The sequence below is a fragment of the Ranitomeya imitator genome, chromosome 2 (genome assembly GCF_032444005.1).
Source record: "Ranitomeya imitator isolate aRanImi1 chromosome 2, aRanImi1.pri, whole genome shotgun sequence".
NCBI lineage: Eukaryota > Metazoa > Chordata > Amphibia > Anura > Dendrobatidae > Ranitomeya > Ranitomeya imitator.
The window spans coordinates 223,384,860-223,412,662 of record NC_091283.1 but is presented as its reverse complement, the minus strand read 5'-3'; the positions used below and the strand labels follow the sequence as shown (position 1 = coordinate 223,412,662).

General features: G+C 43.3%; 1 protein-coding gene across 2 annotated transcripts in view; it reads right to left on the bottom strand.

Annotated features, from left to right (window-relative positions):
- Window positions 1-450: 450 nt before the first annotated feature.
- LOC138662747 (probable E3 ubiquitin-protein ligase MID2) overlaps window positions 451-27,803 on the bottom strand; it is a 718,902-nt gene continuing 691,549 nt past the window's right edge. For both annotated transcript variants that reach the window (XM_069748647.1, XM_069748646.1), the window contains exon 10: window positions 451-5,315. In XM_069748647.1, the coding sequence (XP_069604748.1) occupies window positions 4,907-5,315 (409 nt within the window). In that variant the 3' untranslated portion in view covers window positions 451-4,906. The remainder of the gene's footprint in view (window positions 5,316-27,803) is intronic.

Below are 27,803 nucleotides of genomic sequence, written 5' to 3'. Positions count from 1 at the left end.
CAACCAAATAACCCATGATCAGACCGAGTCCTACACACTGGGAGCTGCTTCTTGGGGTGTTCTTCCCCTTCTAATAAATGGGAAAGTGTTGATAAGGGGGCACTGTTTTTGACAGTCCAATTGGAACAAAATGACTGTATATCCTATTAACTTTAGATGTATGATTCAGTAAACCTAGGACTTATCTTTTTTTTCCCTTGAGTTTGTGTTCTGTTGCTTCCTGGCACAGCACCAAGCTCTCTGCTGGTGAAGAAGATTGAGAGGAAATAAAAGTGGGATTGAGTCTACGAATTGTTACGGTGCCTCCTGGCTCTTTTAAGTGGGCTCACATCCTGCACCTACCTCCTGAAAGCTTCATGTGCTTTAATTAAAAAGTAAATGAAATGAAATACAAGTCTAAGATAATTTTTTTTGTTTAATTTAGAAAGAAGAAAAAACACTGACAAGAGAAACCTTCTGCACAAAGTTTATTTATATAAATCGGACATTCTCCTTATTCCTTCAACTTGAATATTTTCCAATAAAAACGTATCCCCCCGGTTGTCGTTTTCATGGAGGTCAATTATATTCAGCATTTATGTAGGTTTTGGAATAAATATATCATACAACATTTGTATATCTTAAACATATATTTATAAAGATTTCTAAGAGTGACACAGTAGTTGATACATATGCAGCAGTATGAAAAATCTGGGGAGAGATTTTATTTTGGCCCACAGAGTTTAATAGGACATCGTAGCGTCTTCTATGTTGCAATGCAAAAATGTGATCCCTATTGTCCATAAGTGGTCGCCGTGTTCAGTGCTATGTTGTTCTTTTTCTTATATTACCCTACACCTGGGGATGATGAAAACGAGAGAAGCAATGGGAGAAGGAAGTCATTTTATTTTTGAGCTGCTGAACGTATAGTCTTCTAGGTGAGGCTTCTCTGCGTTCATGAAGCCTAGCAAAAAAATAGACAGTGTAAATTGAGGTGTTAGGTTCTTGGTGTCCATGTGTTCTACTCCAAATAATATGGTCACAAAAATCAACCTATGTTAAGTTGAAAAAAAGGGTCATCTAACCCAGACTGAGGCACACCTCTGGACGCACCCCGACGCACGTTTCGCTGCTCTATAGCCTTGCTTTCTCAAGGGGAGGTGTGTTGGTGTCCTTTTTAATCACATCTTTTAAATCTTGTTTGTTAATGTTGTTTGATGGTCTGTTTCAATAAAGGTTGTTATAGAAATTTGGCCAAAAACTCCAATGTTTCTCCTTTTTGAATATAATTATCATGGAGTGGTATGTAAGTAGCTAGGCATTAGTTGCTTGGCATACTGAACAATATGAGTCTGGGTATTTTTGCATTTACAAATAAGATCATGTTCATTTTAAAATATATAAATAAATATCAATGTGTACTTCTGTATTTAGGTAAATCCTTCCCCAATGTAAATTGTGACCGCCAGGTAAAGGGAAAACCATTCTAAGAACAACAGTAGTGGAAAACAGCGGTTTTTTTTCTATACAGGTCCTTCTCCAAAAATTAGCATATAGTGTTAAATTTCATTATTTACCATAATGTAATGATTACAATTAAACTTTCATATATTATAGATTCATTATCCACCAACTGAAATTTGTCAGGTCTTTTATTGTTTTAATACTGATGATTTTGGCATACAACTCCTGATAACCCAAAAAACCGGTCTCAATAAATTAGCATATCAAGAAAAGGTTCTCTAAACGACCTATTACCCTAATCTTCTGAATCAACTAATTAACTCTAAACACATGCAAAAGATACCTGAGGCTTTTATAAACTCCCTGCCTGGTTCATTACTCAAAACCCCCATCATGGGTAAGACTAGCGATCTGACAGATGTCAAGAAGGCCATCATTGACACCCTCAAGCAAGAGGGTAAGACCCAGAAAGAAATTTCTCAACAAATAGGCTGTTCCCAGAGTGCTGTATCAAGGCACCTCAATGGTAAGTCTGTTGGAAGGAAACAATGTGGCAGAAAACGCTGTACAACGAGAAGAGGAGACCGGACCCCGAGGAAGATTGTGGAGAAGGACCGATTCCAGACCTTGGGGAACCTGAGGAAGCAGTGGACTGAGTCTGGTGTGGAAACATCCAGAGCCACCGTGCACAGGCGTGGGCAGGAAATGGGCTACAGGTGCCGCATTCCCCAGGTAAAGCCACTTTTGAGCTACAGAGAAGCAGCACTGGACTGTTGCTAAGTGGTCCCAAGTACTTTTTTCTGATGAAAGCAAATTTTGCATGTCATTCGGAAATCAAGGTGCCAGAGTCTGGAGGAAGACTGGGGAGAAGGAAATGCCAAAATGCCTGAAGTCCAGTGTCAAGTACCGACAGTCAGTGATGGTGTGGGGTGCCATGTCAGCTGCTGGTGTTGGTCCACTGTGTTTCATCAAGGGCAGGGTCAATGCAGCTAGCTATCAGGAGATTTTGGAGCACTTCATGCTTCCATCGGCTGAAATGCTTTATGGAGATGAAGATTTCATTTTTCAGCACGACCTGGCACCTGCTCACAGTGCCAAAACCACTGGTAAATGGTTTACTGACCATGGTATTACTGTGCTCAATTGGCCTGCCAACTCTCCTGACCTGAACCCCATAGAGAATCTGTGGGATATTGTGAAGAGAAAGTTGAGAGACGCAAGACCCAACACTCTGGATGAGCTTAAGGCCGCTATTGAAGCATCCTGGGCCTCCATAACATCTCAGCAGTGTCACAGGCTGATTGCCTCCATGTCACGCCGCATTGAAGCAGTCATTTCTGCCAAAGGATTCCCGACCAAGTATTGAGTGCATAACTGAACATTATTATTTGTTGGTTTTTTTGTTTGTTATTAAAAAACACTTTTATTTGATTGGATGGGTGAAATATGCTAATTTATTGAGACAGGTTTTTTGGGTTATCAGGAGTTGTATGCCAAAATCATCAGTATTAAAACAATAAAAGACCTGACAAATTTCAGTTGGTGGATAATGAATCTATAATATATGAAAGTTTAATTGTAATCATTACATTATGGTAAATAATGAAATTTAACACTATATGCTAATTTTTTGAGAAGGACCTGTATACCTGAAAAGGTTCATGGTTATGGGAGAAGTTTTTGGACGGCAGGGTTTATGGCATGGATGCAAAGTCCTACTTGAGTGGCTTGTCAACATACACATTGACGAACATTAGCCAAACACATTGATATAGATGAGTTCAGCCAAGAGTCTAACATGTATGGCGCCTCCCAACTGTCCAACAACAGATAAGGTCCAGGTACAGAATCAGTCTACCTGTCCGATTTTGGACCGACGATCTTTTTGCTCTCCAGATTAGCCACTACTAGACATCTGGCAGCAGCTCTCATAGAGATTCCAGGAGTGGCAGGTCTGCTGAGCGCTCCTGTATATGGAAGGGTCGGAGTCATAGCTCTTGGCAAAACCATAGTTTGGCCAACACTTCATTAAAGTGTATGAGGGGCTTTAGAGTTGGCAAGTCAGATTTAGAGTTGATGCAGCTTACATCAATACTTATGATAATAGCTCCGAAAAGTCTTAGCCATTCGGTACTCAGCTAATAATTCTTCCATTGTTTTCATCCAAAGGTTATAGATAATTTAGTTATATTTTTTAACATATGTGTATGTGTACCTGATCGATTCATAATCATCATGCTAAAACATTGTAGCTTTCCATAGGACTGAGGGTATAGCCATAGCCACTGAGTATGGAGCGTAAAACTAGCAATTACCCTTGGGCACTGATGCATTTAGGGGTCCAAGATGCTCCTATTCCACATAAAATACTAGTTTGTGGGGCCAAATTATGGAATATTCACACTTCATAGATTTGATGCAGAATATGTTGCCAGTGCCAACCTGTTCAATCCATCTAAACGGTATCGTTTCCAAAGAAAGATAATGTACAGTAAGACATATTTAGAAGAATGAAAATGTGTAGATATACCCTTAGCGATAGTTCATGTAGATTTTTTTATGTGAATTTTGGAGAAGATTCTGCTCCCAATAACAGTGTGAACGTACCCTTACAGAATCGGAATTGGAGCCCGGGTGTTTAATGTCTTACGCTTTACAGACAAGTCATTTACAACCCCACAAGGTAAAATCGTAAACCGCTATATGATGTTCATCATTGTATTACATTGATTTGGGTTTTGCTACAATGATTACATTATTTATTAAATTTGGCAAATTTTATATTTTTCTCGACACAGATCTGAATTTCAAAATTCCCCTTTTTTACAGGTCATTTTATTATTTTGGACATTGAGATGACTGACTTCATAACTCTGTTTATTGATTGAAAATAGCATTTTTCTGGTATTTTACACTTTTTTACACCTCTCAAAACCCACAGAGACAGGAAGTCATAACGTAGTGTCTGCAGAGTTCATGCTTTATCTGCACGGCTTTATTTCGAAGGATGACCAGAAGCCGGCGTATTTTTGAAGCAACAATAACACTCAAAATTCTTTCAATGTCCACGCATTATTAATCAATGACATTTTCATGACCATAACCCTTAAATAATGGAAGTAACAAAAAAGTCTGCAATATATACACAGTCAGAAAAGATTTAGAATAATGTTCAGATAATATTCCTTATGCGGGAAGACTTCGCCAGGGACGGACACTGTCGGATGACTTTCGCTTACAGTAACATATCATAATATGCAAAACAAAAAAACAGAAATGAAAAAGGTTGTAAAGCTACAGTAGCTATCTAATCTATATCCACTAGTAGATGTAGAAAATGGTTTTCTAAAGTTGAAGAACTTTGTGTATTCTCATTTATGGCAGGTCATCCACCGTAGGATACAGGTGCCCAATATCTTGGATTACTTTTAGAAGACGATAGAGCCGATCATCATATTGGCATTCATTGGCAAGCCTTAAGGCCAGAAACATATGGAGATTCTTGTGGTCGACAGATACACTCAGGCTGAGGAGTCACAAAGGCATCCATGAAATCTGGAGCTGGGAGCCCTGAGAGGATCAGTAGAGACTTGTTCCATATAGTAAAAGTAGGACAAACCGGCAGGATAAATGAGATCTCAAATGTGTGAAGGTGAAGAGAGTTAGACGGATCATAGAAAGAAAGTGTATTGTTGTCATAGTCTAGGAGGACACCCAGACGTTTCAGTTGAGGGTGAACATCTACCAGAAACTCTTTATTATTGTGCCTAACGAGGAAATTGTTATTACATCTAGAGAAAACCCAAGATGAGGTGTTCTTTCCAATCCATTCATTCTTAGGAGCAGACTTGTAAGCAATTCCTACCGCGTACCTAGGAAGAAAGAGAAGAGACTCATTCAATTTTAAGGATTTACTTTGACTGAATGGGCAGCTATCGTCAGAGTATGACCTGTTGATTAGATCAGGATTTTTGGGTTGCATGTATTTTTTAAGGTTTTTTTCATGTCCCAATCTGCATAAGTAATAAAAAATAGAAATCTTTCAATTTTCATAATGGCAACCGGGGTTTTCTTAGACTCTAACTTCCTGTTGTTTCAGGAAACAATATATGTAAATAGCCACAATGAACAGACTCTGAGCATATTGTGAATGGTGGATCTTGTGTATGTAGAGCTGTATGTAGAGGAGTTACCTGTCACTAGATCCCTGCCTTTGCTGATAACAAACCTGCTGAAAACGCTTCGTTAAAAGACAGGAAGTTTGATTCTAATAAAGCCCTAGTGGTCAATGTAAAAATTGCTGTATTATTTTTTTTTAATTAAGGTCATGATAGGAAAAAAAGACGGCAAACTTTTTTTAAATACATGTATGACAAAAACTTAATTTAAACAATAGATAATTTTCTGATGACAACTTCCCTTTAAGAGGGAACTTTAGTTAGGGTTACAATAACAATTTCACACCTATTAATAGAATAGGTGATAATTGTCTGATCCCTATGGGTCCTCACTGCTAAGACCCCAAACCATGACAAGGAGTCCAATGACCCCAATTGAATGGAGTTTGAGCATACTCATATGCCCAGCCACTCATTTTTTATCTACTTGGCCGACAAAGATATCCAAGTGCTATGATCAGCTATTTCTATTAGTTCCATGCAGCTTGCAAGCAATATTGTTGCACCATTGAAATAAGACATGTAAGACCCTTGCTCTTGTGATCCACAAGGGTCCACCAGTGATCATACATTTAGCATCTGTCCTGAGGATATGTTAATCTACCGCAGAAAAATTCGGCTGGTTATTAACCCCTTCACCCCGAAGCCTGTTTTCAACTTCGTGACCAGGCCATTTTTTTCAATTCTGACCACTGTCACTTTATGAGGTCATAACTGTGAAGCGCTTCAACGGATCCTGGTGATTCTGAGATTGTTTTCTCGTGACACATTCTACTTTATGGTAAAATTTCTTCGATATGACTTGCGTTTATTTGTGAAAAAAATGGAAATTTGGCGAACATTTTGCTATTTTTAAACTTTTAGTTTTTATGCCCTTAAATTGGAGAGTCATATCATATAAAATAGTTAATAAATAACATAACCCACATGTCTGCTTTACATTAGCACAATTTTGGAAACATAATTTTCTTTTGTCAGGAAGTTATAAAGGTTAAAAGTTGACCAGCAATTTCTCATTTTTACAACACAATTTGCAAAACCATTTTTTTTTAGGGACCACCTCACACTTGAAGTGACTTTAAGGGGCCTATATGACAGAAAATGCCCAAAAGTGACACCATTCTAAAAACTGCACCCCTCAAGGTACTCAGAACCACATTCAAGAAGTTTATTAACCCTTCAGGAATTTTTGGAATGTTTAAAAAAAATTGAACATTTAACTTTTTTTCACAAAATTTTTATTTCAGATCCAATTTGTCTTATTTTACCAAGGGTAAATGGAGAAATTGGACCACAAAAGTCGTTGCACAATTTGTCCTGAGTACGCCGATACACCATATGTGGGGGTAAACCACTGTTTGGGCGCATGGGAAAGCTCGGAAGAGAAGGAGCGCCGTTTGACTTTTCAATGCAAAATTGGCTAGAATTGAGATGGGACGCCATGTTGCGTTTGGAGAGCCCCCGATGTGCGTAAACATTGAAACCCCCCACAAGTGACACCATTTTGGAAAGTGAAAATCACAGACTCAAAAATGAGATCACGGAGACCCCTAACATATCACATCATTCCATCAACCAAAGCCACCGGACTACTAACCCTAATATCCCACATCATCCCGTCAGCCAGAGCCACCGGACTACTAACCCTAATATCCCACATCATCCCATCAGCCAGAGCCACCGGAGTACTACCCCTAATATCCCACATCATCCCATCAGCCAGAGCCACCGGAGTACTACCCCTAATAACCCAGTGCAGCGCCCCAGGGTCCTGGTCGTTGCAGTAATGTCGCTCTGCCACTAAGGGGAGTGATGTTATGTCTGATTACACTAAAGGAGTTCACCTGACCAGGTATCACAGTCACACATTACACTTCACACTCCGGCCACCAGGGGGAGCAAAAGGCACTATGTATTAGGCCACTCCTCACACTGGTAAAACTGGGGGTTGGATAGGAAGTTAGGTAGAACGCAGCCTGGGAGAGCTCCAGGGAGTACCTGTAAGGGGTGGGTTCCTGGCAGGTACTTAGCAGAAAGGACAGAACGTTACGGACCCGCGCCTGCACTACCTTGCGGCGGCATCCTAATGAAGGACACGAAACGAAGGATATTGTGGAGAAGTGAGAAATGAAATTGCAGCACAAGGAGATATCCAGTAGGAGTCGTGCCCCGAGATCGGCAACATCCTACTGAGGCGCGTAGCCGGTGGCCGGAACACCGAGGAAGTGACAGACTCCAAGCATTACTTCAAACAGCGGCAGGGCAGTTGATTTTAGATTTTAGATTTAGATTTTGGCTGTCTACCTTACATCACCTAAGAAGACATAGGGGCAAAGTTGGAGAGGGGCATCTCTAGGGTCACAGAATAGCTCCGAGCCTTCCCGTCAAACGGGTGCGTCCCATCCACACTATAACTTGGGGGACAGAGAGAAAGAGAAAGAACAGATACGACAGTTGCGGGGGCTATCCCGAATGCTCAGCAGGGAAGAACTACAACACACAGGCGCTAGTTGGTAGACACTGATTTCCACCTGCAAAGGGAGCTCTGGATGTGCCTTCGGACCGTCCGGACTCAGCCAGCCCAGTTAGCAGTGCTCTGGATTGTGGATCCCGAAGCCTTCAGTAAAAGGTAAAGAGACTGCAACCCTGTGTCCTCGTTATTAACTGCGCCTCACACCATCGCCATCTACACCACTGGGAAGCCCTGGGGATATACTTCACCTGTGGGAAGGTATACCATCTAGCTGCCATTCCATCACCCTAGTGGAACCCCCTAGCAGCGTTGGTCATCTTGACCAAATACCACAGGTTGCGTCACGAATCCTTGACAAACTACATCGCCCTTTCATTGGACGCCTCTTAGTAGGGTCTCGGACCGGGTCCAGCCACTGTGACAACCCCAGCACTGAGACAGAAAGGACCGGTACTGAGTACTCCGCGGCCCTGTGTCTGGGGGCTCTCCAACTTGGCGTCACGAACAGGATCGTACTTAAGCCTGAAGAATCGGGTCATGTGTGCCTTGGAACTGTGATTGAATTGTGCTTGAACTGTGATTTATTGCAAAGACTGTGTATTGCTATTTGCCGCCAAGATTCCCGCCAAAACTGCTGCCATTACCACGCCACGAGGAATGCAGGAGAAGAAGAAGGGGCGAGGAGTTGTGGGTGTGAATGGACTGAGAAGTGCGAAAATTAATGGCCACCCAGTCTAAGTATTTTTGCATCTTGGAGACGTGTCTGTCACCAGCAGAGACCCGCCTCCTGCTTCTCTATGGAGGGTGGGGGATCTGGAGACGGGGCCGCCCATGAAAGAGGGCGTGGGAAGAATATGAAGGCGACGGAGAAACTGACATGGTGACCCCCAGGCGTCCACGTGGAACCACCCCGGCCTCGCCCGATTCCATGCCGGAGGGAGAGGACTCCGGTCCACTGGTACGAGAGGGGCCCGATGCTCAGCCCTTGGAGGGTGGGTTGGATGTGACCAGAGTCCGGCGGCTGGTCACCTGTTGGAAGGATGCTTGGAGGGAGGCACGGTTCACCACGCTAACGACCCCGGTCTCCCCGCCTGAACCATGGGTCGGTCGAGGTCGGTTCAGGCCCCATGCAAGTACCGAAACAGAATGGGCCCCTGGGATCTGACTGTCCCCCTTGGTTGATCCGCTGCTTGCTGAGGCTGCGGGGGGCCCGACCGCAACGCCACCCCATCGTGGACCGAGAGGACCAGATCTTAGGGTCCTCACCTGGGAGGAGTACCAACGGCACCGATTGGTGGAGTGGAAAGAGGAAACCAAACCCGGGGCCTTGGTTGACTTGAGGGAGGATCATCCTCTACTGCAGTGGGGTGTCGTGGTCCTCTTCAATCCCCAGGAGGGGAGGGGAGTCATCCAGGAGATCGGGATGCCGTTGATGGTACGTGTCGCCCGGGATGAGGTGGAACCCTGCTGGGGGCAAGCTGACGCCAACCGCGACCTACGACCTGGAGATGCGGTAACTTACAGCCGATGGCAGAGAGGAGCTGGCTGGTGGGCCCACGGTGTCCAGAGGTGCGCAGCCCTCCTTGCTACATCTCCGACCAGGGAGGCCGAATCCGTCGAGGAAGGAACGACTGCGACCTCCGCTGCAGACTCTCGAGTTGCTCGGACTCGTCAGGTAACCTTGAGCCTCAGCAAATCCAACAGAAAATAGATACTCCAGCTCCGATAAAAACTTGAAATCTTTAATAATCCAAATGGTTAAAATAGACAATCCTTACATGTGGTGGACCAGACAGGTGTTTGTAATAGATAAGGCTACGCGTTTTGACCTGAATCGGTCTTACTCATGCCTGTGTTACATTGCAAGTGAAAGCTACACATATAGTGTTCCTAGACAGAAGGATCCGACCTCTCCACATCACATGATCTCTAGTGAAAGGTCCTACAAGGTCCTACAAACACATACAAAAAAGTATTTAGTCAGTCAGCAATAGTGCAAGTTCCACCACTTAAAAATATGAGAGGCGTCTGTAATTTACATCATAGGTAGACCTCAACTATGGGAGACAAACTGAGAAAAAAAATCCAGAAAATCACATTGTCTGTTTTTTTAACATTTTATTTGCATATTATGGTGGAAAATAAGTATTTGGTCAGAAACAAAATTTCATCTCAATACTTTGTAATATATCCTTTGTTGGCAATGGCAGAGGTCAAACGTTTTCTGTAAGTCTTCACAAGGTTGCCACACACTGTTGTTGGTATGTTGGCCCATTCCTCCATGCAGATCTCCTCTAGAGCAGTGATGTTTTTGGCTTTTCGCTTGGCAACACGGACTTTCAACTCCCTCCAAAGGTTTTCTATAGGGTTGAGATCTGGAGACAGGCTAGGCCACTCCAGGACCTTGAATCGCTTCTTACGAAGCCACTCCTTCGTTGCCCTGGTGGTGTGCTTTGGATCATTGTCATGTTGAAAGACCCAGCCACGTTTCATCTTCAATGCCCTTGCTGATGGAAGGAGGTTTGCACTCAAAATCTCACGATACATGGCCCCATTCATTCTTTCATAGTAACATAGTAACATAGTAACATAGTTAGTAAGGCCGAAAAAAGACATTTGTCCATCCAGTTCAGCCTATATTCCATCATAATAAATACCCAGATCTACGTCCTTCTACAGAACCTAATAATTGTATGATACAATATTGTTCTGCTCCAGGAAGACATCCAGGCCTCTCTTGAACCCCTCGACTGAGTTCGCCATCACCACCTCCTCAGGCAAGCAATTCCAGATTCTCACTGCCCTAACAGTAAAGAATCCTCTTCTATGTTGGTGGAAAAACCTTCTCTCCTCCAGACGCAAAGAATGCCCCCTTGTGCCCGTCACCTTCCTTGGTATAAACAGATCCTCAGCGAGATATTTGTATTGTCCCCTTATATACTTATACATGGTTATTAGATCGCCCCTCATTCGTCTTTTTTCTAGACTAAATAATCCTAATTTCGCTAATCTATCTGGGTATTGTAGTTCTCCCATCCCCTTTATTAATTTTGTTGCCCTCCTTTGTACTCTCTCTAGTTCCATTATATCCTTCCTGAGCACCGGTGCCCAAAACTGGACACAGTACTCCATGTGCGGTCTAACTAGGGATTTGTACAGAGGCAGTATAATGCTCTCATCATGTGTATCCAGACCTCTTTTAATGCACCCCATGATCCTGTTTGCCTTGGCAGCTGCTGCCTGGCACTGGCTGCTCCAGGTAAGTTTATCATTAGCTAGGATCCCCAAGTCCTTCTCCCTGTCAGATTTACCCAGTGGTTTCCCGTTCAGTGTGTAATGGTGATATTGATTCCCTCTTCCCATGTGTATAACCTTACATTTATCATTGTTAAACCTCATCTGCCACCTTTCAGCCCAAGTTTCCAACTTATCCAGATCCATCTGTAGCAGAATACTATCTTCTCTTGTATTAACTGCTTTACATAGTTTTGTATCATCTGCAAATATCGATATTTTACTGTGTAAACCTTCTACCAGATCATTAATGAATATGTTGAAGAGAACAGGTCCCAATACTGACCCCTGCGGTACCCCACTGGTCACAGCGACCCAGTTAGAGACTATACCATTTATAACCACCCTCTGCTTTCTATCACTAAGCCAGTTACTAACCCATTTACACACATTTTCCCCCAGACCAAGCATTCTCATTTTGTGTACCAACCTCTTGTGCGGCACGGTATCAAACGCTTTGGAAAAATCGAGATATACCACGTCCAATGACTCACCGTGGTCCAGCCTATAGCTTACCTCTTCATAAAAACTGATTAGATTGGTTTGACAGGAGCGATTTCTCATAAACCCATGCTGATATGGAGTTAAACAGTTATTCTCATTGAGATAATCCAGAATACCCGGATCAGTCGTCCTGGCCCCTTTGCAGAGAAACAGCCCCAAAGCATGATGTTTCCACCACCATGCTTTACAGTAGGTATGGTGTTTGATGGATGCAACTCAGTATTCTTTTTCCTCCAAACACGACAAGTTGTGTTTCTACCAAACAGTTCCAGTTTGGTTTCATCAGACAATAGGACATTCTCCCAAAACTCCTCTGGATCATCCAAATGCTCTCTAGCAAACTTCAGACGAGCCCGGACATGTACTGGCTTAAGCAGTGGGACACATCTGGCACTGCAGGATCTGAGTCCATGGTGGCGTAGTGTGTTACTTATGGTATCCCTTGTTACATTGGTCCCAGCTCTGTGCAGTTCATTCACTAGGTCCCCCCGCGTGGTTCTGGGATTTTTGCTCACCGTTCTTGTGATCATTCTGACCCCACAGGGTGGGATTTTGCGTGGAGCCCCAGATCGAGGGAGATTATCAGTGGTCTTGTATGTCTTCCATTTTCTAATTATTGCTCCCACTGTTTGATTTCTTCACTCTAAGCTGGTTGGCTGTTGCAGATTCAGTCTTCCCAGCCTGATGCAGGGCTACAATTTTGTTTCTGGTGTCCTTTGACAGCTCTTTGGTCTTCACCATAGTGGAGTTTGGAGTCAGACTGTTTGAGGGCGTGCACGGGTGTCTTTTTATACTGATAACAAGTTTAAACAGGTGCCATTACTACAGGTAATGAGTGGAGGAAAGAGGAGACTCTTAAAGAAGAAGTTACAGATCTGTGAGAGCCAGAAATCTTGATTGTTTGTTTCTGACCAAATACTTATTTTCCACCATAATATGCAAATAAATTGCTAAAAAAACAGACAATGTGATTTTCTGGATTTTTTTTTCTCAGTTTGTCTCCCATAGTTGAGGTCTACCTATGATGTAAATTACAGACGCCTCTCATCTTTTTAAGTGGTGGAACTTGCACTATTGCTGACTGACTAAATACTTTTTTGCCCCACTGTATGTGAGTATAATATACAATTTAAAACAATAACACTAAACAATTAGCAATAGTAGTATAATAATTCGTTTCTTTTGTTTAACCCTGATGGAAATCGAGTGTTGAGATTAAAAATCCAGAACGCCTCTTTTGTGAGTAGACGTCTTTTTATGTCTCCTCCTCGATTAGGCGGATAGATTTTTTCTATGCCATGCACCTTAAAGGATGAAGTATCACCATTATGCATCGTACGAAAATGTTTTGCAGCCATTGATATATTTCTATTAGTCATATTACATATATTGACATCTTTCAGGTGCTCTGTAATGCGAGTTTTTAATTTGCGCGATGTGCAGCCCACATAGGATTTCTGACATGTAGTGCACTCTATTTCATAGACTACATTTTTTGTATGGCAATTTATAAAGCTAGAAATTATCCAAATTAAGGTGCATGGCATAGAAAAAATCTATCCGCCTAATCGAGGAGGAGACATAAAAAGACTAATCTCAGAATTATGTCATGCCTAGGTTCAGGCAGCTCATGAAAAGTATACACATCCATAAAAGCGAAAAAAGCTATAGCCTTAAAATACAAACGTTTTATTTCAATCAATAGTTAAAATCAACACTTTAAATAAGACAAAAGGATAAGAAGTTGCGAAGACACTGTGCAAACTATGTACGGACCAGCCTACGGATAAATGGCGCTATTGGGCTTATGTGAAAAAAGGAACATATAGGTATACAGAGAAAAAAGGTAAATCTACGGTGGGAAAAAAAACCCTCCTACTGTTAATGTATCTGTACCTATATGGCTTTGATGAGGGTTGTAAAAAGGCCTGAATAAAGTTACGGCCGAGTATGGTAACAATACTCACAGGAGTGAGATTAGTAGTTTGTAAGGTGCAAGTGCAGCTTAATAGGAGATCAAGGGGTTAAATTGCCCAATCAAATAAAGACCGAAGGGTTAAATCGCGCAGTGGCGTAGGCACATTACCTTCGTTGGCGTGGACCGTTCCCCTTCTTATCCTTTTGTCTTAAGACATAAAAAGACGTCTACTCACAAGAGAGGCGTTCTGGATTTTTAATCTCAACACTCGATTTCCATCAGGGTTAAACAAAAGAAACGAATTATTATACTACTATTGCTAATTGTTTAGTGTTATTGTTTTAAATTGTATATTATACTCACCTATGTGTTTGTAGGACCTTGTAGGACCTTTCACTAGAGATCATGTGATGTGGAGAGGGCGAAACCTTCTGTCTAGGAACACTATATGTGTAGCTTTCACTTGCAATGTAACACAGGCATGAGTAAGACCGATTCAGGTCGAAACGCGTAGCCTTATCTATTACAAACACCTGTCTGGTCCACCGCATGTAAGGATTGTCTATTTTAACCATCTGGATTATTAAAGATTTCAAGTTTTTATCGGAGCTGGAGTATCTATTTTCTGTTGGATTTGCTGTTGCTGGACGTTTGGATCAAGACGGACTCTCGTGCTCCATTACTGCTGGTCTGGTTGGTGAGCTGGCTTAGGCTTTTTAAGCCGCTTTTCGTATATATGTGCTATAACCTTGAGCCCCACCCGTTCTCGGCCGAGGAGGATGGTGTGTGAGGTGAAGCCGTTACAGCACTAAACCTCGGAAAACCGAAACTGTAAATAGTTAACTGTTTCCTGCTCTTTTGCTCCTTGAACCCGTTTAGGGTTAATCCTTAAAAGGGGTCCCTTCGTTTTCCCGGGATCCCTATTGTTTCCATTTTTCTTTTACACAACTTCATCACTGTTTAAAAAGACTGCCGAATCATGGACGGAGAGTGATTCACAAACTGTGTTGTAAATAGTTTGCACCTTCTTAAAGGTGCTCCCGAATGGTTTTACAAAGGCAGAAGACTTTGCGAAGAAACTGTTCCTGATGACGACGTGAAAGTTTCTCTTGTCTTAAAGTTTATTAGTGACTTGTTGATTGATTGCAAAGACTGATTTTTCCTCTTAAAGGGAATGTTTACTTGTTGCACTTGATGATGTTACCTTAAGTAGTAAGATAGTGATAATGTTTGCATAATAGATGCCATGTAGCTAGAGAGCTAGAAAGTGAACCTGTAGGGGTTAGTGAGTCTGAGAACCATAGAGAGAGAGAAGAAGAGAGGTAGTAGGCCCAGACGAATAGCCAGGCGGTCCTGCATCTGTGTGAAGTTAGAAGAAGTAAAGAGAATGTTAGTTTTGTACCATAGTGTTTTATAGTAAGCCTTTAGTGGGTTCAGCCTATACACCCTTAAAGGAAAAGTTAAATTATTGTTCAAAGATTTGCACTTAGTAGAATACCCGGCTGGGTAATAGGAAATTATTGATAGTCAGTAGATTAGAATGTTATTTAAAATGTTTCTGTTTGTAACGTTCAAGTGTTCTCACCTCCCATAAAGGGAAGCATTGTTATATTTACTTGTTCACAGCATTTCAAAATTTTGTATGTCTTTTCCGTAATATGTATTCTTGTTCTTCTTTTCACAGTCCAGTAGTACTGGATTTAACCGGGGGGGAGTGCAGCGCCCCAGGGTCCTGGTCATTGCAGTAATGTCGCTCTGCCACTAAGGGGAGTGATGTTATGTCTGATTGCACTAAAGGAGTTCACCTGACCAGGTATCACAGTCACACATTACACTTCACACTCCGGCCACCAGGGGGAGCAAAAGGCACTATGTATTAGGCCACTCCTCACACTGGTAAAACTGGGGGTTGGATAGGAAGTTAGAACAGAACGCAGCCTGGGAGAGCTCCAGGGAGGACCTGTTAGGGGTGGGTTCCTGGCAGGTACTTAGCAGAAAGGACAAAACATTACGGAGCTGCGCCTGCACTACCTTGCGGCGGCATCCTAAGGAAGGACACAAAGCGAAGCGAAGGATATTGTGGAGAAGTGAGAAACGAAATCGCAGCACAAGGAGATATCCAGTAGGAGTCGCGCCCCGAGATCGGCAACATCCTACTGAGGCGCGTAGCCGGTGGCCGGAACGCCGAGGAAGTGACAGACTCCAAGCATTACTTCGAACAGCGGCATGGCAGTTAATTTTAGGTTGGCTGTCTACCTTACATCACCTTACATCACCTAAGAAGACATAGGGGGCAAAGTTGGAGAGGGGCGTCTCTAGGGTCCCAGAATAGCTCCGAGCCTTCCCGTCAAACGGGTGCGTTCTATCCACACAATAACTTGGGGGATGGAGAGAAAGAGATACGACAGTTGCGGGGGCTATCCCGAATGCTCAGCAAATAAGAACTACAACACACAGGCGCTAGTTGGTAGGTACTGATTTCCACCTGCAAAGGGAGCTCTGGATGTGTCTTCGGACCGGCTGGACTCAGCCAGCCCAGTTAGCAGTGCTCTGGATTGCGGATCCCGAAGCCTTCAGTAAAAGGTAAAGAGACTGCAACCCTGTGTCCTCGTTATTAACTGCGCCTCACACCATCGCCACCTACACTACTGGGAAGCCCTGGGGATATACTTCCCCTGTGGGAAGGTATACCATCTAGCTGAAATTCCATCACCCCAGTGGAACCTCCTAGCAGCGTCGGTCATCTTGACCGAATACCACAGGTGGCGTCACGAATCCTTGACAAACTACATCGCCCTTTCATTGGACGCCCCTTAGCAGGGTCTCGGACCGGGTCCAGCCACCGTGACAACCCCAGCAGTGAGACAGAAAGGACCGGTACCGAGTACTCCGCGGCCCTGTGTCTGGGGGCACTCCACCACATCATCCCGTCAGCCAGAGCCACCGGTCTACTACCCCTGATATCGCACATCATCCCATCAGCCAGAGCCACCGGACTACTAACCCTAATATCCCACATCATCCCATCAGCCAGAGCCACCGGACTACTACCCCTGATATCCCACATCATCCCATCAACCAGAGTCACCGGACTACTACCCCTAATATCCCACACTATCCTATCAGCCAGAGCCACCGGACTACTCCCCCTAATATCCCACATCATCCCGTCAGCCAGAGCCACCGGACTACTCCCCCTAATATCCCACATCATCCCGTCAGCCAGAGCCACCGGACTACTACCCCTAATATCCCCCATCATCCTGTTAGCCAGAGCCACCGGACTACTACCCCTAATATCCCACATCATCCCATCAGAGCCAACATTGTCAGGTTTGCGCTGTTGCACCAATTGAAATGATTCCAGGGTTGGAGAAATCCGTCTTGTGTTCCTTTTTTTAACCTGTGGTTGAAGTTAATGAGATGCTTCATGCCGGACAAAGAGAAGTTCCTGATTCTGGGCCCCTGCAGTTAGTGTCAGAGGTGGTCGGTGTCGGTACGGTAATAAATTGTGTTATTTCCCGCTTTACAGAAGGTCGATGACACCATAGAAATGATAAGAATAATAGGCCTCAGTTACCACAACTGTCTACACGGAAAACTGTTGCTCAAAGCGACCAATCACAGCTCAGCTTCTTTTAAACAGCTCTGGTGAAATGAAAGATGCTTAGTGATTGGTTGGGGCTATGTGGAGTAGGCGTGGCTGATACACACACACACACACATACATACACTCATTTTTATATATATAGATAACACTGTCCATAATTATGTAGCACTCTCTATTATGCATAGTGCTGTACTTTATCTGTTGTTATGTACATTATCGTTCATTATTACACAGTATTATGTCTTAAAATATACAGCATCCTTCTTTACATAGTCTATTCTTGTTATCTTTTTTATTATGCATAGTGCCCTTTCTTTATTGCATAGTCCTGTCTTCTTAGATATAAACTGATTGCTGATGGAGCAGCCTGCGACCAGATAACTAGTCCATCAGCCTCTGCATTTAGAAAAGAAGCTTTACCATAATGAGATTGTGTATATATATATATATATATATATATATATATATATACCGTATATGCTCTAGTATAAGCCGATCCCCCTAATTTTGCCACAAATAACTGGGAAAACTTAATGATTCGAGTATAAGCCTAGGGTGGGAAATGCAGCAGCTACTGGTAAATTTCAAAAATAATATAATGCTGCGCATGGCACCATATAGATATTTGCCCCATATAATGCTGCACATAGCCCCATAAGATGCTCCATACAGATATTTGCCCCATATGTTGTTGCTGCGATTAAAAAAATAAAAAATGACAAGACTCACCTCTCAGGCCCCCGGCACTTGCTACATTCACCTGCTCCGCGTTCCAGCGCCGACTGCCGCTGTGTCTTCCCCATCCTCTGCAGTGACTGTTCAGGCAGAGGGCGGCACGCACACTAATCGCGTCATCTCGCCCTCTGACCTGAGCGTCAGTGCAGAGGATGGGGAAGACGCAGCGGCGCCGGCGGCGGTGGAACGGGGTGCAGGTGAAAATCGCACACTGCCCCCGTCATACTCACCTTCTCCTGGCTCTGTCCCTTCACGTCTGTTCCTCGGCGCCGGCAGCTTCTTCCTGTAGTGAACGGTCACGTGGTACCGCTCATTACAGTAATATATATATATGTACATATATATATATATATATACCGTCCCTGGTTCCCCGGCGCCGGCAGCTTCTTCCTGTAGTGAACGGTCACGTGGTACCGCTCATTACAGTAATGAATATGCGGCTCCACCCCTATGGGAGTGGAGTCAAGTCCATATTCATTACCGTAATGAGCGGTACCATGTGACTGCTCACTACAGGAAGAAGCTGCCGGCGCCGGGAACCAGGGACGTGCAGGGACCGCACCAGGAGCAGGTGAGTATTATTACACAGCTGCCGCTCCCCCTCCCCTGCCGACCCCTGGGTATGACTCGAGTATAAGCCAAGAGGGGCAATATCAGCCTAAAAAAATGGGCTGAAATTCTTGGCTTATACTCGAGTATATACGGTATATATATATATATATATATTTATTTATTTATGTATTTATTAGTGTTGAGCATTCCGATACCACAAGTGTCGGGTATCGGCCGATACTTGCGGTATCGGAATTCCGATACCGAGATCCGATACTTTTGTGGTATCGGGTATCAGTATCGGATCCATAGTGAGGTGTAAAATAAAGAATTAAAATAAAAAATATTGATATATTCACCTCTCCGGCAGCCCCTGGACATAATCGCGGGTAACCGGCAGGCTTCTTTGTTTAAAATGAGCGCGTAGGACCTGAGGAATGACGTCGCGGCTTCTGATTGGTCGCATGCCGCCCATGTGACCGCGACGCGACCAATCAGAAGCCGCGACGTCATTCCTCAGGTCCTAAATTCCTAGAATGAGCGCGTTTAGGACCTGTGGAATGACGTCGCGGCTTCTGATTGGTCGCGTGCCGCCCATGTGACCGCGACGCGACCAATCAGAAGCCGCGACGTCATTCTCAGGCACTAAACTCCTCATTCTAGGAATTTAGGACCTGAGGAATGACGTCGCGGCTTCTGATTGGTCGCGTCGCGGTCACATGGGCGGCACGCGACCAATCAGAAGCCGCGACGTCATTCCTCAGGTCCTAAACGCCCTCATTTTAAACAAAGAAGCCTGCCGGTTACCCGCGATGATGTCCAGGGGCCGCCGGAGAGGTGAATATATCAATATTTTTTATTTTAATTCTTTATTTTACACATTAATATGGATCCCAGGGCCTGAAGGAGAGTTTCCTCTCCTTCAGACCCTGGGAACCATCAGAATACCTTCCGATACTTGGTGTCCCATTGACTTGTATTGGTATCGGATATCGGTATCGGCGATATCCGATACTTTTCGGGTATCGGCCGATACTATCCGATACCGATACTTTCAAGTATCGGACGGTATCGCTCAAAACTAGTATTTATATATCACATAGTCTCCTCTCATTATGTACTGTATATTACCTTCTCTTATAGCACAGTGTCCTCTCTTGTTATGTACAGCATAGTTCCTTACATAAGAAATTCTCTTGTTATCTTTGTTATTTATATTGCCCTGTTCTTTATTTCACAGCATTCTCTCTTGTTAGATATAAATTAAATGATGGCTGTTGGAGCATGGTAAAGCTTCTTTTCTAAAGACAGAAGCTGATCAACTATATTCCTACAGTTATAGCCGAAAGTGTTGGCACCCTTAAAACTTGTTCCAGAAAATGATGTCTTTCTCCAAGAAAATTATTGCAATCACACTTGTTTTGTTATACACGTTTATTTCCTTTGTGTGTGCAGGATCAACACAATACAACAGATACAAATATGCAAACAGGATATAATTTCATACTAAACCCCAATAATGGCCTGGACAAAATTGTTGGCACTTCCTACAACAATAAACAAGGTTCTTACACCTCTCAGCTAGAATTTTGGATTACTTTTATTTTGCAGACTGCTCCAGGTCTCTCTTATTTGAAGGCGCCTTCTCCCAACGGGAATTTTAAGATCTCTCCTCAGGTGTTTAATGGGATTTAGGTCCAGACTCATTGCTGACCACTTCAGAACTTTCCAGCGCTTTGTTTTCATCCACGTTTTGGTGCTTTTTGAAGTATGTCTAGAGTCCTGCTGGAAGGCCCATGACCTAGGATGAAAAACTCAGCTTTCTGACACTGGGCACCATATTGCGACCCAAAATCCTTTGGTAATCTTCAGATTTTATGATGCCTTGAAAACAGTCAAGGCACCCAGTGTCAGAGTCAGAAAAAAAAACATTTGAACCTCCACCATATCTGACTGTAGATACTGTGTTCTTATCTTTGAAGGCCTCATTCCATTTTAGGTAAACAGAATGATGTGCTTTCCCAAAAAGGTGTATCGTGTTCTCATTGGTCCACAAAACGCTTTCCGAGAAGGATTTGGGCTCAGTCACGTAGTTTTGGCAAGCTGAAGTCTAGCATTTTTATGTCCTGGATCTCCTGATATAGAGTTTCATTTCATTCAAATGTTGGCAGATAGTTTGCGTTGACACTGATGCACCCTGAGCCTCCAGAACAGCTTGAATTTCTTTGGAACTGGATTGGGACTGCTTATTCATCATCCGGACTATCCTGCATTGCACCCTTTCATAAATTTTTCTCTACCATCCATGTCCAGGGAGATTAGCTACAGTGCCATGGGTTGTAAACTTCTTGATTATGTTGTACACCGTGGACAAAGGGACAAGAAGATCTCTCGAGATGGACTTGCAACCTAGAGATTGTTGATATTTTTCAACAATTTCAAGTCCTCAGAAAGTTCTCTTCTCCTCTCTCTGTTCTCCATGTTTAGGGTGGCACACAAAGACACACAATGCAAAGACTGAGTTAATTTTTTCGCTTTTTATCTAGTTTCAGGTGAGATTTTCTTATTGCCCACACTTGTTACTTGCCACTGGTGAGTTTGAATGAACATCACATGCTTGAAACACAAAGTTATTTACACACAATTTTGGAAAGGTGCCAACTATTTTGTCCAATTTGACTTTTTCTACTTCTGTTTTTTTTTATGTTGTTCCAATGCACACAAAGGAAAAAACATGTGTTTAACAAAATATGGGTAATTGCAATAATTTTACGGAAGAAATATTTAATTTTATGCATTTCCTGGAACAATTTCCTGGGAGGTAACACTTTCAGCCATGACTGTATATATATATATATATATATATATATATATATATACCCAAAAAGTATATAATCTGTAGCTTGGTTGTTATAAAATGAGAGGGTCCCAAACATATTTTTTGCACAGGGCCCTACGCTGTCCATATCTGCCCCCGTTTTTAGCCATATGTTGGCTTTTTCTACTATATTACATGACAGTGTGTGTTTCTGTGTTACTGCAGGTTTCATTATCTAGTCTGGATTTCTCAGAGAAGTTGGAGCGTTATATGCTGCCCTTCTGAGTCGCCCGCCAGGGCCGTGGTGTACTCAGTACCGTGTCCTGCGTTCACAGGGGGATATCATGGTGGTAACCCAGTCCCTGGCCCTGGGCACCCATGTAAAACGGGGAAAGGTCTTTAAAGGGAATAAAGTTTAAGTTCATGACGCCACCTGTGGTATTCGGTCAGTGGGGACCGACGCTGCTTTAAGGGGTCCTCTGTGGTGATGTTATGGCAGCTAGATGGTATACCTTCCCACAGGTAAAGTATATCCCCAGGGCTCCCGGTGTGTTGATGGAAGGTGGTGGATGGTGCAGTAAAGAACGTGGACACAGGTTTACAGTCTCTTTACCTTGTTTACTGAAGATTTCAGGCAGCCACAGTCCAGGGCACCAGATCACAGGGCAGGCAGGGTCCGGCCGGCTTGGAGGCAAGTTAGGAGTCCCCTTATCCAGGTGGAAATCAAAGCCTTCCTCTAACGTGGTGGTGTAGTTCCTTACTGCATATGGCTTCAAATAAGATCCTCACAGTTCTCTCTCTGTTCCCCATATGGGATAGGACACAACCCGTATGACTGGTGACTTGAGCCTGTTTATAGGGACTCTAGCATGCCCTGGGCTCTAAGGTTGTCACCGTGCCTCCTGAGTACTAAGGCGGATAGGTAACTTGGAGTTCAGCTTGTTGTGAATTCTGTTGTCAGGCTCCCTCCTGTGGTCATGAATGGTACTTCGGCTGGTTCTGTCCATGGACTTTCTCTGGTGCCTGTGGGTGTTTCTGAGTTTCCTTCCACAGGTGACGAGGCTAATTCGTTAGTGGGCTGCTCTATTTAACTCCACTTGGATCTTTGCCCCATGCCAGCTGTCAATGTTGTACTATGGCTCTAGTTCGCTCCTGGATCATTCTGAGTTCCTGTTGCTCCAGCAGAAGCTAAGTTCCTCTGTGCTATTTTGCTTGTTTGCTATTTTTTCTGTCCAGCTTGCTTTTGTCAATATTGCCTTGCTTGCTGGAAGCTCTGGGACGCAGAGGGGCGCCTCCCGCACCGTGAGTCGGTGCGGAAGGTATTTTTCCCTGCACTCTCTGCGTGGTCTTTAGTAGGTTTTTGTGCTGACCGCAAAGTAACCTTTTCTATCCTCGGTCTGTTCAGTAAGTCGGGCCTCACTTTGCTAAATCTATTTCATCTCTGTGTTTGTATTTTCGTCTTTACTCACAGTCATTATATGTGGGGGGCTGCCTTTTCATTTGGGGAATTTCTCTGAGGCAAGGTAGGCTTTATTTTTCTATCTTCAGGGCTAGCTAGTTTCTTAGGCTGTGCCGAGTTGCATAGGGAGCGTTAGGCGCAATCCACGGCTATTTCTAGTGTGTTTTGATAGGTTTAGGGATTGCAGTCAGCAGAGTTCCCACGTCCAAGAGCTCGTCCTTATTATCAGTAACTATCAGGTCCATTATTTGTCCAAACCACCGGATCATAACATCAGCTGTCCTGCCAGTCTCTGATGTAAGTCGTAGAGGTCCTTACAACCTCGGTGTTCTGGCTACCGGTCTCTGCGCCTCAGAAGGAGGCAGCCTGCTCGTGGCTGGTCTCCCACTTGTGTTCCTCTCCTGTGCTTCGCTCTCCTGCACGCTCACTGCAATATATTTGGCTTTCTGAATGTCTCTTTCCAGGAGCTGCAGCACTGTGGCTACACAGCTCCGTAAACCCTCTTCTGCCTCAGACTGGTCCAGTCTGCTTCCTGGCAAGAACTGACTAACTTTCCCTACAGACTACCATATATATGGGGAGTCACCTAGTAAATAGGATCAAAAGCTCCCCCTGGTGGCCTGGAGTGTGAATGTGTTGCATGCTTGTGTTTACCTGGTGCCAGTTATCCCTTCTTGCCTCCAAATGTAGCATCACTCTCCCCGTGAGGTAAGCAATGCTACTGTGACGACCAGGACCCTGGGGTACCACACTTCCATGAGGCTATGGGGAAACATTTCAGATTTGTGAACATTATAGAGCTGATCTGAACAAGACACCATAAATGATTTTATCTACCAGCACCAACATCTTTTACAAATATTCAGGTTGCAGAATATATTTTAAGAACAATGCTTCAGACCCTAACATCGCCAAGAGCAAAGATGTTAATGTCAGAAGTGTGGAGTTCTCTAAACTGTCATTTACTTGGAGCCAGCAAAAGGTAAACACTTTCCTGATGTATCTCTCTGCCTAATCTCTGACTAATGCATAACAATGTTAAAAATGTATTAACTGCACAGTGTCACTAGAAAGGGATTCTGGGTAAGACGTCCACAATAAGCAGAGATTTTGCTTGTGGGTTTTTATTAACTCGGCAAAACAGATTTCCGTTGCACTGGAACCTAAACATTATGAACACCTCTGCAGCAAGGAATGGGATTTTTTACGCTTAGAAAGCCTGAAGTGCTATGTACCTTATTAAAAATGAATGTTGGAAGACTCCACGCTGCATGTTAAACAGACGACGGGCGAGAAGTTTAAGCCGAGTCGACAGCATCACTTTAATGGAAGTTGTCAGGAACCAACTGACCAAGTACTATGTAGCTTGGGACCTTGAGGCAGGAGGGAGGCAGAGTGCAGGAAGAACGCCGGACCATTAAAACTTAGTCTAACACACTTGGACATCCTGGCAATGTGTGTTCTGGATCTCCTGGTGAATTTATGGCTATATGGGTATAAGACGCCAGATTTGCACTCGCCATTACAATATAAATAAGCTTATTTTTTGTGGGGTGAGACATTTTGGGATTTGCTAATATAATGTGGTCAATCATTTATATTTTTACATTACACAGTCCAATCAACATCAACGTACGTCAAAGCGATGCTGACAATTGGATCCGCACCTATAAGCTAATTATAATGGCTGCATGCGTCTTTTAAGGCTGATTACAGGCTACTACATTTTGGGGGAAAGCTTAGAGTACTGTATATGGTGCTACCCATATTTTCAAAATTCGAAATCTTTGCCCAATCAAAACGGCATACGCTATGGGTAACGGGTAGACCAGTTCTGCACCGTATGCGGTTAGCACGCCCACTGAGGCGGGATCACATTCCGACCTCACACTCTCCTTCCAGAAGTTTGCATTCCATGGTTGCTTGTGAACGCTGGACCTTTGGGGCTGCCTACATTCCAGCGTCTTGAGGTCACACTGAGCATGGCTGATAGAGAGCGACTGCAGGGAGAATTAGGCTATGTGCATACATTCAGGAAAGTGTGCAGAATTTTCCTGAGCAAATCCGGACTTTTTCCGCAGGAAATCCGCATGCGTTTTTTTTTTGCCTTTTTATTGCGTTTTTGCTCGGTTTTTATGGGTGGATTTTTCGTGAGCTTCCCAATGCAGTAAAATAGCAGCAAAAAATGCAAAAAAATCCGCAAAATTATTGAACATGCTGCATTTTTTACCGCAAAGTGTCTTTTTCGCGGAAAAAAACACAGCATGTGCACAAAAATTGCGGAATGCATTAAAAACGATGGGATGCTTATGTATGCATTTTTTTAGGGTTTTTTTCAGCAGAAAATGGCCGAAAAATGCGAAAAAAACGCGAAAAATGCTGAATGTGTGCGCACATAGCCAAAAAACTTTATTTTCTCCCTGAAGCCACTGCTCCAGTAATGCCGCTTATTGAAAATGCTGTTTACCTGCAGGTACATGTGCAAGTAAATAGCATTTCTGGATGTTACAGGTTTCCTTTAAAATAAATCTGTCATTAGGATTCCACACCCCACACACTTTCATTGATAAATCCAGAAATACCTTTACATGGCTAGCCTGCTTCTCCGTTACTGAAAAATCAGCATATCAATTGACATGTAAATGAGGTGGAAGGGCTATGGTTGCTCTTAAGCATCTGTCACTCCAGCTCTATTCTCCGCCCAATATGGTCCCCTCCTGCATGACTGACAGCTTCATTGCCCAAAATCACACATCATAGAGGCTGTCAGTCAAGTATCAGGTTTGGGAATAAAATTGTGACAGAGATTTGTCAGTGATCTAATGGGTAACAGATCTCATTGTGGAGAATGATATTCCAAGCCTGGCATGCTAATGTGAGGAGACATTTAAGCATTGCAAATTGCCTCTTCAGAGACGAAGAGGACTAGAACTCTAGTGCCATCTGTTGGAAGTAAAAAGTCAGTATCGACCCTATAATCAGCCTTGAAACATCAGACAATCGCAACCTCAAGTCCTCTATCGGAATAACAAGAGCAGTGAAAAGTTAAAAAAAAAATGTTTTAAAAAAATATGAAAAAATGTTTAAAAAAACATAAATGTTCACTCCTTTCCCCTTTTGCCCTATTAACACACATATGTGGTATCATCGCACATAGAAAAGTCCGATCTTTCAAAATATCAAAATAACTAACTCAATCGGTAAATACTGTAAATTAAAAAAAAAAATTCAAGAACCCCCAAATTCTGCTTTTTTGGTCACTGCAATACCACAAAAAATGCTGTGACAAGCGATCAAAAAGTCACATCTATCTCAACATGGTATCAATAAAAAGGCCATCTCACCCCGCAAACAATAAGCCGTCACACAGCTTCATTACCAAAAAATGTAAATGTTACAGGTATTGTGAATGGTGACGCGACTCGCCCCATTTTTTTTTTACCACTAACAAATAAAAGAAACCTGGAGATGTGTGGTATCTCTGTAATCGTACTGATGAGCAGAATCATATTGCAAGGTCATTTTTATCACACAATGTACGTCATGAAAAATAATTCCCAAAAAACAGTGTTAGAATTGCATTTTTTATTTTTTCACAATTTTTTTCCCCTTTTCCAGTACATTACGTGGGTGTGATTCAAAACTAAAACTCGCCCTGCAAAAACAAAAAAACAATCCCTCGTACGTCTATGCAGACAGAAAAAATCAAAGCTATGGCTTTGGGAAGAAGAAGTGGAGGAAAAAACTAAAAAGCAAAAAATGGAAATCGGCCGCATTGTGAAGGGGTTCAATTTTTGATCTTAAAAAAACACATGGCGCACAGATGGTATGAATAGACACATAAAAAAAAGGATAAAAGTTAGATCCAGCGCAGTGAAATGTGCGAGAAATAAAAACTGATGTGTGAATTAAGTCTTAAATAAAAGCTTCCCTGCTTTGTTCTAAGAGTTTCCGGTACTGTTACGTGGCATGAATTACACAGCGCCCACGAGAGTGGCCGGAGGCTGCCGCGTGTACGTGCTCTGCCTCCAGAACACCAGAGAATTCATACAGACCATGCTTGGATAAAGCACAAGGACGTTATCTAAAGCTCGGTGTGGAAGCTCACGTGATGATGATGGTTTACATGGCAAAAATTGCAGCATATTTCCTCCGTATTCTGGATCAGACTTGCCCATATAGGTCCACGGGTGCACAAAGAACACGTCCCATACTGGTACATCCACATGTCATGTCTTTTTACAGATCCTTAATATAACAACCATCAGTAATGCCTCGCTCTATGAATATTGTTCTTGTGAAAGAGAGGCCCAAACTTTAGGATAAGAATGCCCTCCTACGGTGACAGAAACAAGAAGGAAGAGAGACAAGGTCATGCCGCCTGTAAATGGACTGATCTGTAAGAACAATCAGATCTGTCCTACTATAGAGCAGCGGTGTCCAACCTGTTGGCAACTCTAGGTCACGCGGGAACACTTGTCTTGGGCCACTCAATAATCTTTGGTCACATGTCACTAAAAGTCCTTCTTCCCTTAAAATCTCTACTGACAATGCAGATGGGGCATTATCAGTGCAGTTTCTGATTTTGTAAGAAAGGAAGCCTACAGAGTAACCATCTCTGTCCAAGCAAGTATTTTTCTCTCAAGAAAAATATAGGTCAGCAATTAAAATATAGATTCTATTCATAAACCTGATGTATATGTCCATGGTTGCCATCAGGGCATTATTGCCCTTACTGGCATATGGGGCTCGATGAGCAGAGGGGGCCTGCAGCGGGTCTTCTCTACTCTGCTTAATGGGCCCCAGCGGCAGGATTCTG